The sequence below is a fragment of the Denticeps clupeoides genome, chromosome 4, assembly GCF_900700375.1.
Source record: "Denticeps clupeoides chromosome 4, fDenClu1.1, whole genome shotgun sequence".
Classification (NCBI taxonomy): domain Eukaryota; kingdom Metazoa; phylum Chordata; class Actinopteri; order Clupeiformes; family Denticipitidae; genus Denticeps; species Denticeps clupeoides.
In genome coordinates, this window is record NC_041710.1 from 13,619,605 (window position 1) to 13,638,934 (window position 19,330).

The following is a 19,330-nucleotide window of genomic DNA, read 5'->3' on the forward strand; positions in this document are numbered from 1 at the left end:
GTTCACCTTCTCTCGCCCATCTAAAAAGTTCATGTTCCCTTATCCATTAATGGCTGTTATATCCATTAACTCAATAGCTGAGTTAAAACGTAAAAATCTCACAATGGTAAATTAGCATCAATGGGCATGGTAAAAGTGAAAGTGAAGTGATTGTCATTGTGAAACACCGCAGCACAGCACATGGTGAACACAACAAAATGTGTCCTCTGCTTTTAAACATCACCCTTGGTGAGCAGTGGGCAGACATGACAGGCACCAGAGATGCAGTGGGTGGCACCTCAGTGGCACCTTGGCGGATCGAGATTCGAACCGGCAACCTGGTTACGGGGCCACTTTCTTAACCACTAGGCCACCACTTCCCCCACTTCCCCAGTATAGAGCAGAATAATTAGATGAGCATAACAAATGCTTTGGCAATAGTGATGGAAAGTCAGAATGCAATGTGTCTAGCAGACGGGCATGATGTCTGTATAGAATCAGTGGCCTTGAGGATAAAGACACAATATTGGAAAGTATTGGTGCGGATTTTAACAAGTGCACAGGTACCCATGATTTATCATGCCCCCCTAATTAGTTGAGTTGGAATATTTGCTCATGGGAAAACAATTTCTGGAGTTTACCCCTTCCAGACAAGAGTGGTACATTTTACATATGTAACATTTCAAAACAACAGTTTTATTATAGATTCTGGTGCCATATGAACCAGCATTATTGTAATTTAGGATCAGAATTAATTTACTTTTTCTCTTCAGTGGGTATTCTCTCAAAATGTTTGCAAACTGTTTAATCAAACCTCATCACTTTTGTATTTTTATTATTAAATTGTACAGATGAAATGGTAAAAATACAAGAAATCTTGTTAAAATACATTCGTTGTAAGGTACAGCAGATAATTCAGCCTGTAAAGACACTCTTAATGAAGACTACAGAGGTTTCGTGGATAGCAAGAGTGTCATTCCATGTTGGATGAATGATGCATAGGAGCATGACATTATGAGTTTTAAATAAATGAAAATAACACGATGCAATGGCCAGAAACCCAAACAAACAAAACATAAAGGCACAGAGCATCACCCTTGGTCAAAGCAGGACTAATTTAAATAAACATTTTACATTCAGTTATGAATTTGATATTTTTCAGGTTGATACACATTGATTTGACTCTAAGCAAGATATATTGTTTTATTGGTAAAGCCTGATAATTGTTATACTGGGTGTTATACAGGGTTATTATAGGGTGGTAGTAACCTAGTGGGTAACACACTCGCCTATGAACCAGAAGACCCAGGTTCAAATCCCCCTTACTACCATTGTGTCCCTGAGCTAGACATTTAACCCTAAGTTAGTCCAGGGGGACTGGAGCTACTGATTGTAAGTTACTCTGGATAAGGGCATCTGATAAATGCTGTAAATGTAAATGTAAATACAGCAACAGCCAATAATACTCCTTATACTCCTTATCACCCATATGCAACAAAAATATATTTCTCAATATATTATGTGACAATATATCTTGTGTGTATTCATATATTGTGAATGGTATATGTACATGTAAGCAATATATAAATATATGAAATAGGATATATGAAAAGACTGCAGTTGTTGCTGTTTTCAAATACATTTATATATAGATATTTATTTAGATATTTAACAAGATATATTATAATATATACTGAACAATGTCCTACATTCAATGAGATTATATATTGAAAAAGGCATTGCAGATATATGGAAATATATTTACCAATGCATTGCAATATGAATTCTAGTGTATAGCAAGATACGTTTGTTTCGTAAGGGCAGCAGCACAGTAGTAGGATAATCGTCACATTATATACTTAAGCAAAGACCATTTTGAGCAGCATGACTACTTGATCAGTGAGGCTTCATTGTAGGACCAGAAAAGGCATGCAGGAGTCTATACTAATGTCTGAGTAAGCATGGAGTGGAATAAACTGAGTGGACCAACCAAAATAATGGTTACAACTGGAGTGAGAAAATTTGTGCATTTGCTGCTTTTTTTTTTTCTACTGCTGCAACATAACATTTTAAAAACTTTTAAATTAACAATGATCTCTCTTTCATTTGCTGTAAGCTGTAAGTAAACTGAAGGACAGGAGGATCAGGATGAAAAGATGGCAGCCATGCTGTTACCAACGGGTTCCGAGGGTCTGCGGAGGTTCACCCGTGAATCCCTGGCTGCCATCGAGCAGCGGATTGCAGAAGAACAGGCCAAGAGTGACAAGGAGTACCAGGAAGACATGGGCAATGTGGAACCACCAAAGCCTCGCGCAGACCTGGAGGCTGGAAAGGCATTGCCACGGATATTTGGTGACATCCCACCGGGACTTGTTGGCATACCTCTGGAAGACATCGACTCATACTACAAAACCCAGAGGGTGAGTTGTGCTTTTCGCCACTTTCTCAGATACTTCAGTGTGTTTTAACATTCTCATGGTCATGCAGTGTAAAAGCAGAGACATTACGAGTTGCTTTGTGACTCCAGGAAGCGGCGTGTCCAAAATCAGTCTAGGTCTGTGAGACAGTCCCTTTTCCACTAGAATTGGATTACAGAGTTTTGACATAGAAGCAGAGGGTGGAAGACTGAGCCATAGTCCTTTAACAGACTATTTTGAAAAGAGATTGAAAGAGAGAGAGAGCAAAAAGGATGTGAATATTCATTTATTTTGAGTCTCTTTGTTTTGGCATTTGAAGTGGTGTTGGATGGGAGGGAGAAGAGGATTAAGCAAAGTCGGAGTAAATATTTAAATAAATCGCACAATCTGTTCTGATGAAGGTCCGGTTGGCTGTGCAGTGTCCCATGCCACTGGAAAATGGCTGGAGCCAGTATTTACTGTCTTCTCTGTGGACCTTTTCTGACATGAAACCCTGTATATAACATGAAATTGTGGCTATGTCCATCAGTCAAGACTCTTTATATCAATATATATATAAAATGATACAAAGAAAAAACACATATCTTATTCTGAATTAGTGTACTTTTTTGTTTTCTTTTGTCATATTTGTGTTCTTTTGTCTGAAAAAGGGTGTCGTTGAGATTTTTCTATGTCTCCATTTCATGTAAAATGTCACTTGCACTGTGTGAAATTCTTAATACATAATTTAACTGATCTAAAGACTAGTTCATGAGATTGGGACAAACATGTCATACCCATGTCCAACATGGTGAAAATGAATTCACTATTTATTCAAATTCATTAAATATTTTCTCCACCATTATTCAAATAAATTATTTAAAAATCATACAATATGATTTTCTGACTTTCACTAGTATACCTAGTATGAAATCATCTTTTTAACTGGGACAACTTGCACAATCGGTGGCTGCCAATTGTCCCACTGTATAACCACTGTTCCTTGACTAAGAGAACAACACAGGAAGTATGGGAGAACTACACCTCTGCGTGCCCAGCTGAAGACACCTTTAATCATACCTATAAGCAGGAGATGGGGCAAAAGGGGAGGAGCCATGCCCTTCAGTAAAACCACTTGTTGTTGCCTTCTCCCCTCAGTTCACTTCTATTCTATTACAAGCTAAGCAGCTCCAGGACAGGGCAATGCAGTGTTGATTCACTCTGTACAACAACACGCATGCACATATACTCATACTTTCAGCCCAGTGGAACTGAACCAGATGAAGATGTGGGGGACTAAGAGTTCCCTTGAGGTGGTATGAAGCACTGCAGTTGCCTCCCAAGAGGCAAGCACATCCAGGCGATAATAACCCACTAATTATTAGGAGAAGCCCAAGTGTACTCTACACAGATGACACTGTCCTCTAGGTGGTGGACACAGCTCTAGTAGAGTTTGCCCTAACCCCTTCTGGTGGGACCAGTCCACTGCTACTATATGCCAAGGAGACAAACACCTGCTCTCAAGAATGAAAAGCTTCAGTACAGAGCACATATGCCTGCAATGCTCGCAATGGGCAGGGCAGATGAAGGCACCTCTCCACCTCTGTGGCAAAAGGTGGTGGAGAAAGGTATGGTAGTTCCAAAAATTCAAACAACTGAACGATTTTGCCATTACCTTAGGCTCATATGCCTGCCAGGCACAAACTGCATACACCTGAAGCCAGTGCCAGCAGCAATGCAGTTTTATAGGAAACTGCCTTAATATCCACCAACTCTATAGGCTTAAATGGATCTTCACACAAAGAATCCAGAACCACTGTGAGGTCCAAAGAAGGAACCGTGGGCCTACTAACAGGCTCAGTCATCGCACACCCTTCAGAAAACGAATGGCAAGGCCATTGCTCCAGCAGGTCCTGCAGAAAGAATGCCCTCAATGGAACAGAGGAAGGGTCCAGACCCTTCCCATGACACCAGAGCTCAAAATTTCCATTTTTAAGAATAGAGGCCCAGGTTTAGAAAGCCCAAGAGCTCTGAACAGTGGCAATAATGTTAGCAGGAAAACCTCAGCTACAATCTTTGACCTTTCAGCAGATAGGCCTGGAAGGACCACAGCTCAGGCGATGATGGACCTCCTGTTCCCCCACCTGAGACAGCAGAACCCTGCGAAGAATGAGAGACCATATGCCATGTTTAAATTGTGCAACAGCACCCAGTGCTGAAAAGTCAGAGAGGCACCACAGATATTGCTGATGCCATCAGACCCAGCACATGAAGATGAATATGAATCGGTTGGTGCTTCTCTAACACAGTCAGCTCCAAAATGGGATTCAAAATGAAACCACAAAGTAACGGCTGTACCAGCGAGAAGAACCAATTTAATGGCATGTTTGTTAAGTCTGGATCACCCCAGCAAAACAAGGTGGCCGTGTCTGAAACTGCAGGTGACTACCCTGTGTGATGTTCTGCTCTACCCAGGGTGACGTGTACATGTATGCCAGTTCACCAGCTGAACAGCAATATTTCCAGTCCACACACCTGCACAGCTGACGGGGGTCCCACTTCGGATGTCCCTGTTTCATTGGCAGGGAGATTTGGAGCTGCCCGTTTCACCAGAGGTGCAGATGCAGGCTTTGACACCAGTTTTAGGTGGCTGCCTTGGCTTGTCATCCCATGTGGTTTCTTCTGAAACATGAACTTCACCAAAATGGCTTTGAGTGAGTGGACAAATAAAGCCACTGAGGAGAGCAAATCATCCAGATGAGTTGCACCAAGATGCCGCTGGGCCATCACTACAGTTGTGATGCCCCATCCAAGCTAGACCGAGTCTTGATTAGGGTCTTCAACAAAAGCTCATCAAAGTCCAGTTTGAGCGAGACTCTCAGGCAGAAATCTCAGGAATCTGTGCTAAACGAATCTCGATAGACATAAAAGTGTCCTTAGCGAGGTGAATAGTGTAAGAACTGTGGGGAGATGGTGGCAACAGGTGGTTTTATGGGGTGTGTGGCCCCAACTCCTGCATAAAAGTGTCTTCAGATGGGCATTCAGAGGTATCTCATACTTCCTGTGTTGTACCGAGTGAAAAGGGAACTAAGATTTTAAAATATTTTTAAAATATTTTTTTAAAGAAAATGTTGCCTTTTTAAAGTTGAGTTCCAGGTTTCAGTGAACACAATTTAACCAAGGTTAGGTTTCTATATCCTGAACACCCCTACCTTTCCTGGTTTTAAACAAGGAGGGAATGCAGCTCAAACACTGGAAAGATTTCTATTTTAAAATAAATGAATTAAACAGTTAAGATCCACCATAACAGTTAAGATCCATACCCCTACTAAAACAAACACATTAAGAGGCATTAACAACATTGAGCAGATCCCCCTTCATTTTGCCACCAGAGCAGTTTTGACCAATAATGGCAACGACTCTGCTGGACCTCTGAATGTACGCTGTGGTATCTGGAACCAAGCCATCAGCAACAGATCCTTTAGGTCATGTATGTTATGAGCACATCACATGGATGCCTGAAAATTTTAAGTGGAAAATTTGAAAATTAGAATTTGAACTGGAAATTTTGAAGGCCAAGTCTGCACCCCAAACAATCCTCAGACCATTACTGAACAGTTTTTCGCAGTGTGGCTGGACGCAATATCCTGCTGAAAGGGGGCATTGCCATCAGGAAATACAGGTTTCCATTGAGCTACATGGTCAGCAACAATGTTTGTGTATGTGGTGTATAAGATATGTGTGATCAATTTGAGCTAAAGTTAATGTTGTCTTGGTTCAGACAACACAGGTCAGCCTGTACTTTGTCTTTCCATGACCATGTCACCTGTTCACAGGTTTTCCTTCTTGGGCTCACTTTTGGTAGGTCCTGACCACTGCAGAGATTTTTGGTCCTGGTTATTCATAATGTCTTGGCTGATCAGTGTATATTTATTATGTGCTGTATTTAATAGGATAATTATTTGCCCTCCTGTATTTTGCAGACCTTTATAGTGCTAAATCGAGGAAAAGCCATCTTCAGGTTCAGCTCCACGTCTGCAGTGTACATCTTCAGCCCTTTCCACCCAATCAGACGGATTGCCATCAGAATTCTAGTTCACTCATATCCTTTCCAAAAAGGCCTTGGGCCAATGTGTGCTGATATTCAATGTGCTGTATGAAAAGGTCATCTGGACTGAGTGTTTGCTGTGTGTGTCTGCATTTTCAGAAGCCTAAATGCATAGAGAGGTAGAAGATAACTGCACTGGGGTAATTACCAAAGCTTTGTGGTTATTATTTCACCACACCTGTGTCATCCATCAACCCGTAGCATAAGCCAATTTCCTATACTTAGCCATTCTCCATAGGATCCTATTGGATTTTTTCATAGTCCCATTTTTGAAACGGCTTTGTAATGTTCCCCCCTGGCATCGCAAACCAAATCCTCTGATATCCCCCATTTAATCCCCACAATGAAATAAGAGCAAGGAGATTTCACATCATGTGATGGCAGCCCACTGGTTCTCAGACAGCCTGTGTGTCCTATACTTGCATTTCTGCTTTGTGATGTTTTCTCTTTTTGTGCATCTGAGTGTTTTTCTCCAGATGTTGTTTGACTTTTATGTTGCCACTTGGTTACTGTTGCCATGACAACGTAACCTTAATAAAATTAAAATAACCTTAATAACCTTAAAAGAACATAAAGAAGTCCAAAAAGTATAACAAAACCTAACATTATAGTAAATCAATATTTGTTTTAAAAAAAGAATGTGACTGAAACTAAATGGATATAAAAGATTGAAATTGCTGTCTAAATGGAACAATCATGTCACAACTAGTTCACTCCAAACAATTATTTAGTCATTATGAAAATAATGTTATTTTTTAACAAACATGTGCGTGTGTGTGTGTGTTTGTATATTATAGTAGATGCAAAGTTAATTCCTTGCTGTTTTGCTGCCGTAGATTATCAGCATTGAGTGTTTTTTCTGTGCTTCAGCATAGTTTCCACATTAGGCAAACGACAGCTAAAATCAATTCACTGTGTGTAATCTGGATTGTGGCTGATTGCATCTGTGACCGAGGGTCTCCCCTCTGTCTCCATGGTAATTCAGCCTCTTCCATCCTATTATCCCGTCTATTTTCTCACTTGGTTTATGTGTGTCTCCCTTTTTCCAAGACCACTCCTCAAACCTGCCAGCCCTTTTGGAGATAAGCACTTTTGTAAACAACTTCAGGCCCCGGAACAGGTCGGACAGGGGCACAATTATGGGACACAGTCCTCAGATGCCTCAGGCAATCTCTCCAGAGTCCAGGCCAAGGCAGTCAAAAAGAGTGCAGCATTAATGCATAATTCTGCTGGCAGAATGAAGAGAAATAGCCCAGATAATAAATGTGAAAAGCCCTTCATTTATCTAATAGAGCTCAATCCCACTGATTTAATTTGAAGATGTTGTTGGTTATCAAGACACAAATGGGATTATATTTCATGATATGCATTTTCTTACACTTTGCTCCTTGACGGTTCACCACATTGTTTAGTTTGTTCATCATGTGTACCATTCTGACCAACTGTTGCTTCATGGCGATGTCAGACCCAGCACAATGGACTAAATACCTTGAGTAAGTATGGCCTCTTTTTGTAATATGCTGCTTTTGTCTGAATCAGTGCAATTCTTATTTTTTTGTATGAGGACCATGTCTATTCTTGCTTCCATGGTGCAGATCGGTCAGGTCATTTCTTAGCATTAGAAGCATTAGAAGTTAAATGCATTTAGCAGCCATGATATGCAGACTTGTAATGAGCTCATAACAGGGAAAGGTTTCATAATAAACTGTCAAGTAATTAACGTTAGATTTTTATTCAAAAACATTACACATTTAAATCAGACAGCGTACTGATTCTGATGTAAATGTATGTAGGTGTGTAAGTGCATTCAATGCTCATTATCAATATATTAGTCCTTATTAACTCATATAGCTGCATGTGTAATTACTATCTGGATGAATTAACTGAGGATGGCATAGTGTGATCTGCGTGTCAGGATTTTCATTAACGGGACATGCTGTAAGGCAGTGAAATAAATTAAAATTATAAAAAAGTTGACCTCTGTCTAAAACTGTTATGTGATTTCAGATGAGAGGTCCAGGAGTTAAAGCCATCATTAAACATTATTTAACCTGAGACCCATTTTGCAGCACTTAACTGTATTAAAGGGCTTACTGGCTGTAGAATGTGGCTCAACGCTGGTCTTTGACCTCAACCAGTGTGTGTATTACAGTATACTCTGGACTAAATGTTTCTTAATTTAGAGTATTAGCCATATAATGAAAACCTTCACACTCTACAGGTGGATTATGTGACATGCTAATTTTACATTAGTCATGGATATCCTCTTTAGAATGGCATTTACTGTACAGTCTCACTATAAACCTTGTGTAACATTTACATTTATCAGACACCCTTATCCAGAGCGTCTTACAATCAGTAGTTACAGGGACAGTCCCCCTTGAGCAACTAAAGGTAAAGTGTCTTACTCAGGGATACAATGGTAGTAAGTGCAGTTCATAGGCGAGTGTGGTACCAATCCCCATAAAAATGTTATCATTGCTTCAATTTGTACTCATTCATGTGATCCACTTCCTGCTTAAATGTTGTTTCTCATGATCGTGTTGCTTTTCCCCTTCTCAGGTACACCTTCACAGGTATCTACACTTTTGAGTCTATGATAAAGATCCTCGCACGAGGTTTTTGTGTGGGGCCCTTCACTTTCCTGAGGGACCCATGGAACTGGCTGGACTTCAGTGTTATTGTAATGGCGTAAGTTCCAAACCTTTAGTGTCACAGTAGTGTCAGCATTTGCATTCTAGTGTTTAGTTTCTTTGCAAATGAGACCAATTCATGCTGCTTAGTGCTCTCCATGGTTCTGAACTGTTCTCCTTAATTTGCATCACATTAAGCTTTTCTGACACTGTCATGTTATTAGGTTATCAGTACATACATGCAAAAGTGAAGGCCTGTGTTGCATCACTGCCAGTATTTTAAGAATAGTAAGTGAAGTGAGGTTTTAGCATGAATGAGTTTGAGTGGAAAATGGAGTATGTTTGCCAAGAAGGGAAGGACATGAAGAAGGCACAACTATATCAAACATATTTGCAGCATATTTTCCTTCATATTCCATATTCAACAAAAAAATCAGGTTAATTTGTAGCCAAGGGTGATGGTTAAATGGTGAGAAGCAATTTCCTTCATTAATAAAGTATGACAACAATAATAATAATAATAATTTAAGACAGGGAAAGTTATATATTCTACTAACTTTAGTAAAACATTTAATTTGTCTTACTTTTTATGGGCTGTTACTTTAGCTTTAGTGTGAGCTATAGCTACACTTTTATTGCCTTTATTAAAACAACAAAATGGTAACATAGCTTGACCTGCACCATGACCCTACAGTTAGCTGTGTAACTATGACCTGATGACATGGGGCTCTGGTTGTAACGCTTATCTCTTGATTGAGAAAAACTTGTTGGATTAGATATATTCTGGCCTTTTCTCACCAGCATGTGGAGTTCAGCAAAACAGTATGCACCAGATTTACCCTCTCCCATTGCTCCCATCCCCCAACCTAATACCCTATCTCACCACAATATAATAACAGACACGGACGTATGTGTTCCTGTGTGAGTGTGTGGTGGGATTATTGTTTCAGATACTTAATGATATCATGTGTGCCTGTTTACCTGGCAGACCTAATGACCTAATCCCCATTACAACCTTGTTGTAAATAAATGTTATATCTGGAAATGTTACATCTACATGAAATGTATGCTCTCTCGGCACATGGTAACAAATGCATTTTCATTTCATACTCTTGTTTGTCATGTTATTTTTTGAAGATAAATATTGTTGTCTATCTGTGCTTCACTCCTCTATTATTATTATTATTATTATTCCATGTAAGTTTTGAAACCTTCATTTGGTTGTGCCGTCTACTTCATGCTTAAAGATGGACATATTTTCCTGTTTCTGCAGATATGTGACCGAGTTTGTGGACCTTGGAAATGTGTCAGCTCTTCGGACATTCAGAGTTCTCAGAGCGCTGAAAACAATATCAGTCATTCCTGGTGAGGATGTAAAAGTTTCACAGATAAATACACAGAACAAAATAGATGATGATCAATATGGATGCTAATGAGCTGACAATGTGCTTATGGAGAAGATCTTCCAGAGAAGAACCTGAACGAATATGATTACATTACAAACTCAACTACAAAGTTGAACTGCAGTTCTCCCCATGCTTTTCTCCAGCCATGTATTATTTTGAAAATATTCGGACAAGTAAGGGGGTCAACAGAGCTTTAGTCTAAGCCGCATTAATCTACCATATCTCAGACTAGATATTTTATAAAGAATGTTTCATATTAAATATATTTGTAGCATGTAATTTTGTATTTTGTTCTAGTACACAATGTATAAGATCAGAACTAGAGTAGGGTAAGTCCAGCCTTACTCATTCAGCTCAGGCTCTTGGTTTGCAATGAAAACTTTTTGTGTATGAGCCTAAGGGAATTTGTTATCTGAAGTGTGAGGCCGAAACTTACACAAACATCTCCACAGGTCTAAAGACAATCGTTGGTGCTCTGATCCAGTCTGTGAAGAAGCTAGCAGACGTCATGATCCTGACCGTGTTTTGCCTCAGCGTCTTTGCTTTAATTGGCCTGCAGCTCTTTATGGGCACCCTGCGTCAGAAGTGCGTCCGTAGTGCAGCACACTGTGTGAACTCCTCCTACAATCCTGATGACAGTTTCTTCTGCAACAACAAGTATTGGCAGTCCATGAAGGAATTTACAAGCAGTGAAGGTGAAGAACAATGACCATATATTTAAATGTAAGATTAGTGAGAGTTTTAGAGTTGCAGTGTCTTGATCTAGTTTCAATGCTCATAAAGTAAACAAATCGCACCCAAAAACTGTAATCGATGAATCATTGAAATGCTTCTATCATGGTTCTTCTTCTTTTTTCCGTTAAGGATTGCTATGGAATAATAATCATAACAGAACATACAGCATTCAATCATTTCTCATCTGTGGACTTACTTATACTGACAGATGTTTCACTGTAGGGTCTTATTTTGACATTTTTGTTTAAAAAAAAAAATATTGGACTTGACAGTCAAGTGGTTGTTGGCATTTCATCTCATATTATAATTGGATAATGTGAAAAGGGACTACCATGTAACTAAAAAACATCAGAAATGTCACCTGCCTTAATCTATTTAGCACAAAAGTTAACATTTTCTGATAAACTAATAATGCTTCTTTCATTTATCTTCTCTTTAAGAAAACTTCTACAAAATCGAAGGAGCTAAAGATGGCTTAATATGTGGATATGGAAATGATGCTGGGTGAGTGAAATGTCTGTTCCTTCTGTCTGTGTGGGTTTTCTCCAGCATTCCAGACACGTTGATTAGCAGCATTAGCAACTCTGAATTGCCTCTGTTTGATCTACATTCTAAATGTCTCTTCATGTTGGCAGAAGAGTCTGTGGTTGGAAAGAAGGGAAGTAATTCATCTTCGCACTCAAAGTTTATGAGTATAATCTCATTAAGATGTTGAGTGTATTCCTGTGCTTTAACAGGCTATGTTATCACCATTACAATGTTAAATGCTTTCTTGTGCTGTTATAATAGCCAATGTCATGGCCATAAAAATGTATTATTTACATAAATACCTTGAAAAGGTATTTGCTTGGAGGGAGGGTGGCCAAAATCAGACGAGATCCCTGGAACCCGTCATAACATGCAGCTGTACACATTACCTCTACACAGTCAGACTCATTTAATGCATTGCCACGTTAAAGATATTATTGCTCTTTCATTTCAAATAGGGACCCTGCTTGAGTTTGACTATGGCAGGACAAGTGGATTTCCACTGGAACATTGTGTGATGCTCAAGCATTGTGTGATTGGCCCGGAGCATTTGGTCTTTTTCTGCTTTTCCATATTAGATTGGCCTGGGTGTCCAGATGCACAGTCCCTTATGCCTCTGTAAATTGTCATGCAAACACAGGATATCATTCAACATCTTTGGAAATGGTTCAAAAATCCAATAAGTTAATTGGTCGACATGTGCTCATAATCTAGCCGAATCCCTGTGCAAAAAAAGCACCTCCAGCCCAAATTCCTAAATACCCATATGTTCTTTCAAAGGGTCTATGTGTTTAAACGATCTTATGTTTTATAAAACTGACAAATACTGCCCAGTGCCTTGTGCCAACTTAATTTAAATGAGGTAATTTACACAAACTTCTTTCCCTCCTTGCTCTTTATACCAAGAGTACATTCTTGAAACACAGAGCACATATTACTGAAAATAATGTTGTGCTTAGTGAACCCATTGAGTGAAAATAGGGTTATAAATCCTTATTTTGAGATTAAATATGTTTTCACACTGGCAGAAATGCATTTCCATACTAATAAATGTGTTGACATTTATTGTTCATGTTAGAATTTAGAAAATTCAGGAAGAGAGTGATAGAATGTAAAACAAGACATGGGGTTATCTAAATCTGTGTCACACGTTGTATGCACTCAATCTTATCCAGTCTGCTAAAAATGCAGAAGCTTAATCTCCGATGAGAAAGATGATTTGGTTTTTTTAAGAGTCCAGGAGGATGTAGAAACATCTACTCCTCAGCAAGTTAGCTTTTAGTTCAGCTGCGGTTATGGTGTATGTGTGTAACAAGCACTAAAATATGGTGTTAATCACAGTGAACCTGCATCATTTGGAGGTGATCTGTGGGACAGAACGTACCTTAAATGACACAGTGATTGCATTTGCCTTCATATGATAATGCGCTGCCCTGGACATTTTGTGAATTCCTGCTGCTGCAGTCCGCACTGAAAGGATTTCCTTGCTAAACTCATATCTGATCCTGTTTAAGCTCTCTGATGGGTTTGTAAATGGCTGAAACAGAACAATGACCATAACAGACCAATGAGGATTAGTACGTCTTTCTTTCGGTCCCTCGCCCGCCCTCCTCAGTCTCTCGCTCTCTTTCGTTCTCTGCGGACTCGATGGAGGGTACAACTAGTTCATTTTTTTTTTTTTTACTGAAGCAAAAGTACTACAGAAACAAGACGATAGCAGAGTTCCACAAATCATGCAAGTAGATATTTTTTGACCTGTTTCAATCATTTGACATAATGCGCCCATCCTGATTTGTCTTGTGTAACCACTCACGCCATGACTATATGGGCACATTATAGCGCATCCATTTGAAATGCAAGCGAGATGGCAGCAGGCGACAGTTAATCTTCAGAGTGAATTCTGACCAGTAATCCCTGAACTGAAGGCTCGAATGAACGATGGTGTAGAGTGTTGTATATGTCGTCCTGCCCTCCCCATCCATAGGGACGTTTTTTTTTTTTTGTTACACCTCTGTCCCGAACTGACTGAAGAGATTTGAGTTAAGTCACGGAAATGTCAGGAAAATTTCATCTGGCCAAAGATTAAATCCGTACAATACTTCCTTTCATTCCGTTTTAGACCATGTTGTAGGATTTCTTTGTTGTTAGAAATCGGTTTGTTATTGCCACACAGAGCATGATAGCATAAACACTCCGACCGTCTCCCATTTTACTCTCATCTTTTCACTTGGAATATATGTTAAGGAGATTTGGTTAAAACAGCAGTCAAATCCGACGTGCAAACGCGCGCATGCCCCAAAACATTTTACATAATGATTCATTACTTTTTTTTATCCAGAGAAAAGAAGTTATCCAAATCTCTTTTGTTTGGTGGCAGTTGGTATTGATTTTGACAGACTGCCTCAGCAGAGGTTTACCATGTAGTGAAAGCCCTCTTCTGTCTCTGAGAATCACACACCTTCATCAGATCTGATTGTTTATGACTGTAAGCTACCAGAAAATTGATTTTGATATTGTTAGCAGATCGGGCAATGTTAATCTGCTTTACAATGCTTACTGAACGTTGCCATGTGGCGGGTCTATGGCATTTTTACATCATATTTATATGTATAAATGTCCTACAAACAAAGAATTTCCAAACATTTCCTTGCGCAAAGTTGAATGATTTCAATAAGCGACTTACTGCAGCAATACAAAATAATTTAGAAATATGCATGCACCAGGCACATGTTTCTCTCAGTATAGATGGTACACTACATTCCAGCATTTTCCAAGCTGAATTTACAGCTAAACGCAGTTAAGAATATCTAAAAGTTTGCACTGAGAGAGCGAGACGAGAAGAGAGAGTGGAAAATGAGAGAGCGAGAGGATGGGAGATCCAGTGTGAAGCTCTCATGTCCAGCTGTTTCCTGGCCATTACTAAATTATCCCTCTGTCAGACTGACGTGCTACCCACATGACAGTCCTGTCCGCCCCCGTGCTCACTCGCTTTCTCTGTTAGCCTGTGTCCACTTTGCTCTATAACATCCCTACAACATCAGGCCCCATTTAGCCCTTAAGGGTCTAATGTCCTGTTCTTACTGTCTGTGCAGGAAGTGCCCTGACGGCTTTGACTGCCTAAAAGCAGGTCGGAACCCAAACTATGGCTACACAAGTTTTGACAGCTTTGGCTGGGCCTTTCTGGCTCTGTTCAGGCTGATGACACAAGACTACTGGGAAAACCTATACCACCAGGTACTCATCCACAGTTTCTAATATAATGACTGGGATCTCCTTTTTGCCATTCCAGGAATGCATAATAAAATGTTATTGCCAATAATACCTCATAAAAAAGTGATAGACATTTTTTGTCTTTTAATTTGATAGGGCTTTTTTTTTTTTTTACTTTTATTAATTTGATAGGGCTTTTGATAGTCAAGTTTTCACATAATAAAGCCAAGATGGTTAATATGTATATCTGTTATGCTACATTTACTGCTAGAAGAGATTTTATTTGCAAAAGAAATAAAATTAAATAAATATTTGTTGTATAAACATTTTATTCTATAGATTGCTATTTAGTTTATTTAGTATATTGTATAAGACAAATCTCTGAAACTATATAATTTATGAGTCCAGAAAATATGCATGGCAGAAGTGCTTAATCTGCTGTCTGAAATTCTCTTTGTTCAGACTCTGCGCTCGGCTGGGAAGACCTACATGGTGTTTTTTGTGCTGGTCATCTTCCTGGGCTCCTTCTACCTGGTGAATCTCATCCTGGCTGTGGTTGCCATGGCTTATGAGGAGCAGAACCAGGCAACCATTGCTGAGGCATGGCAGAAGGAGCGTGAGTTTCAACTGGCCATGGAACATCTGCGCAGGGAGCAGAGGGTAAGTTTCATGTCCACAGCCTGCTTAATCTGAGAAGACTCTTGGTGGTGGAATAGGATCAGTGACTTATGAACCAACGACTCCCTGTCTCTTCCTCTGTCCTGTCAGGCAGCAGCTCGAAGGGCCCAGGATGCTGAATCTGTGAGGTCAGCACAGCTGTCTCTATTTTCAGTAAAAGATACCAAAGAACGACGAAGCAGGTCACGATCCCACCGCACGCTGTCTGAAGCAACAGAGGAGGATGCTGAACTGAAATCCCCAAAGTTTGACCCATTTGATGAACCCAGGGTAAATAATCTGAATTATATCTGATTAGATAACTAATTAAATCACAATGAATGTAGCTGTTGTGGCCTAGCACAGATGTGGCCTAGCGATCCACCAAGGTGCCACAGTGGTGGCCTAGCAGTTAAGGAAGCTCACCAAGACGATGGGTTAAAAGCAACAGACACATTTGGTTGTGTCACCGTGCGCTGTGCTGCAATGACTGTTATATGATTCCTGTGTGGATTCCCTGAGCCTCTTACTCATACTTGTCTCAGTCATGGTTTAAAATATTAATTATAGCGTTAAGCATTAAGTAATTGCAAAATCTGTCATTAATTATTTTTAATTAATTGACCAGTCTATTTCAGATGTATGATATTGCACAAATGTTTGTTATTTAAACTTATGAAAATCTGTTTTGATTTTGATCTTGTTTTTTCACTGACATCACCTTCTGGACATCTGTGGCAATTATTTTCCTTCAGCCGGCTCACCCTCTCCTGGCTACCCTCTCATCTCACCCGCTGAGCTCCAGACGAGGGAGCCAGCTGAGCATCTTCACTTTCCGCATGCGCAACAACTCTGAGGCTGAATTTGCTGATGATGAGTACAGCATCCATGGCGATGGTCGGAGTCGGACCAACTCCGTGGTGATCCCATGGCACAAGCGGAGAACTGGCAGTGTCAGGAGCCACTGCTCCCAGGTGTTCAACATTAACGGTCGACTCAACTTCCCCACTGACCAAAATGGGATGGCCTGCCTGCCGCCCCACACACCAACATCTCTCCCGGCTTGCAGCATGGAGAAGGTCAAGGAAGACAATGTGAGTGAGAGACCACGTGCACAGACAAAATAACCAGAAGGTTCTAAAGTTGGTTGAGTGTTTTCATATGCAACAGCTATATACTCATTTGTTGAAATAGAATCTTAACATGGTTAATTTATACATGTTTCATATGTTAACCTAATAATGCTTACTTCCTGCGTGGGTCTGAACTATGACATGGATGAACAGTTTTGGGATCAATTCAGATGATGTTTTGCATCCACATGATTTTCAGCCACTTGTACCATGGTTCATTTGTGTTGTTATGTTAGGAGCTCACAACCCAGGACCCTCTAGCCAAAGCCTCCAGTGTGACTTCCCAGCAGGCCCCAGAAGTCCCTCCACCCCCAAGGAGAAAGCGAGGGCTGAGCTCTGTCAGCTTTTACAGTGACACTATTGAAGGTGGGGAAACAGCATAAGCTTAATTTTCTACCATTTTTTTTCAAACTGCCTCATCTCTGTGTTATTCTGTTCTCTTTGCTTTTAGTCATTTGGTACCTTGCGTCCTGTCCCATTTTTTATACTTGTCAAAATGTGTCCATAAGAAAAGGAGCGTTCAGAACGGTGGTGATTACTGTAATTATTAACCATTACAGATAGACGCCTGCTGCACAATATGACCTGTAATGGTTTAACACCCCATTCATCTGTTTCTGTGTGTTTGTGCCTGAGAACACTTTCAGTGCTGAAACTATAAAGAGGTTTAGCAAGCATTCAAAGAATATATTGCTGCTGTGCATCAGATTGTATTGTTGTTGCTGCTGCCCATTAATGCAATTTTTTTTTCTCTCTCAGAGCTGGAAGAGGCTCGTCAAAAGTGTCCACCTTGTTGGTATGTGTTTGCCAAAAAGTACCTGATCTGGACGTGCTGTTCAGGCTGGCTGAAGATTAAAGATGGGGTGAAATTGATGGTCATGGATCCTTTCCTAGACCTGGCAATCACCATATGCATCGTCCTCAACACCCTGTTCATGGCACTGGAGCACTACCCAATGACGGATGAGTTTGACAGAATGCTCAGTGTGGGAAACCTGGTGGGGATCACTGTTTTATATACAAAAATACTAAGTGCACTCTCTTGCTCATATGTACATGTAAAATATGCAAAATATGTGATGTGAATGTCTACATAGTCTAATTTGGACCTTCCAAATTACAAAAATTAGATGTACTTACATAAACAGAAGTGACTGGTTGTTGAAGAGTAATGTACCAAAGTTACCAAACAAAACAACCACCCCTTTTCTTTAATCACAGCAGCACAGATTCTCTGCATCATTCCTATAGTTTTTGGGAAAAAAAGCAGGCAGAGTTAATGCCAATGTACTAAACACACATCTGATATATCTTGTTCAACAACCAATAGTTTGAGCCTTGGCTAAATAATGTATTGCTGCAATATAAAATATTTAAAACTGTGGATATATCCAAACTTCTGGACTGTATTGTGCATATACACACACCTAACCCTTACCTCTTAGTTTAGTGTCCATATGTAAACTTTACCTCAACTTTAATAATAGCACAACAGTAAGCTAAAATATTTTTTTGTTTATTTTTTTAAATTAAAACCCATCTGTGCCCCCACAAGTAGATTAAAGCATGCTGCTGCATGCACACCCATACACACACGCACACACACGAACAGTTTATCTTTCCTAATCTTATGAAGAAGCTTGTGCTTAAAAATAACCCAAACACACCATAATCTGACTGCATATCCTAAAATTGAAAATCTCAACTGGTGTAGTCCCAGCCTGAATTCTCAGAATTCATTATGATTGGTCATTTCTGCCTTTTTCTTCAGGTTTTCACAGGGATCTTCACAGCTGAGATGGTCTTTAAGCTCATTGCACTGGACCCCTACTTCTACTTTCAGCAGGGCTGGAACATCTTTGATGGGATCATTGTTTGCCTCAGCCTGATGGAGCTAGGCCTGTCTAACGTGGAGGGACTCTCTGTGCTGCGATCCTTTAGACTAGTAAATATTCTCATCAACATGTCATTAAACTGAACTTAATTTTCAGATTTTATTTATTACATTGATTGTATGGCTATCATTTATATATATGGTTGTTGTCATACCAACCAGGAATCCACCCATTACTAAAAATCTGTGCTTTAAGCAGTAATATAAAGCATATACATTATGATCAATGTGTCTCTCACACACACAAACACCCTGATCTGGCGTAAGCCATGCATTAGTGTAATTAAATTGTCATGTAAGCAGTGATGTCAAAGAAGTGGGTCACAAATTCTGTTCGATCTGCTTCAATTCAAAGTGAGTGGAAGACGGTGGATTTAAAACCCTGGGGATTGATACGTATCAGATCCTTATGAGCTCACAATGCCGTTACTGCACTTAGTCACATGAGTTAGTAAGCCTGAGGCTGATGAGATAGATTTTCAACAAATTTTTCAACCTGTGAGAATACTTTTTTGACATTATTAAAAATCCACCATTGACACGTCTACTGCATGTTATATGCTATTTTGCTATTCATAATCAATAATTGCACTTTTCTTTTAGAAAATCTAAATAGCTATTATTATGTTCATCACAAAAATGCTAAAATAT

The 19,330-nt window shown here is 39.7% G+C and overlaps 1 protein-coding gene across 6 annotated transcripts in view; it reads left to right on the plus strand.

Annotated features, from left to right (window-relative positions):
• LOC114789045 (sodium channel protein type 4 subunit alpha-like) overlaps window positions 1-19,330 on the plus strand; it is a 46,050-nt gene that overhangs the window by 7,129 nt on the left and 19,591 nt on the right. For 4 of the 6 annotated variants that reach the window (XM_028978099.1, XM_028978101.1, XM_028978100.1 and 1 more), the window contains exons 2-15: window positions 2,096-2,399; window positions 6,359-6,477; window positions 7,887-7,976; window positions 9,046-9,174; window positions 10,390-10,481; window positions 10,975-11,217; window positions 11,698-11,761; window positions 14,878-15,019; window positions 15,458-15,655; window positions 15,764-15,943; window positions 16,408-16,746; window positions 17,022-17,151; window positions 17,545-17,783; window positions 18,557-18,730. In XM_028978099.1, the coding sequence (XP_028833932.1) occupies window positions 2,136-2,399; window positions 6,359-6,477; window positions 7,887-7,976; window positions 9,046-9,174; window positions 10,390-10,481; window positions 10,975-11,217; window positions 11,698-11,761; window positions 14,878-15,019; window positions 15,458-15,655; window positions 15,764-15,943; window positions 16,408-16,746; window positions 17,022-17,151; window positions 17,545-17,783; window positions 18,557-18,730 (2,403 nt within the window). In that variant the 5' untranslated portion in view covers window positions 2,096-2,135. Of the gene's footprint in view, window positions 1-2,095; window positions 2,400-6,358; window positions 6,478-6,572; window positions 6,624-7,886; window positions 7,977-9,045; window positions 9,175-10,389; window positions 10,482-10,974; window positions 11,218-11,697; window positions 11,762-14,877; window positions 15,020-15,457; window positions 15,656-15,763; window positions 15,944-16,407; window positions 16,747-17,021; window positions 17,152-17,544; window positions 17,784-18,556; window positions 18,731-19,330 lie in introns of those variants that run through there. The other 2 variants (XM_028978103.1, XM_028978104.1) reach the window with 2 other exon arrangements.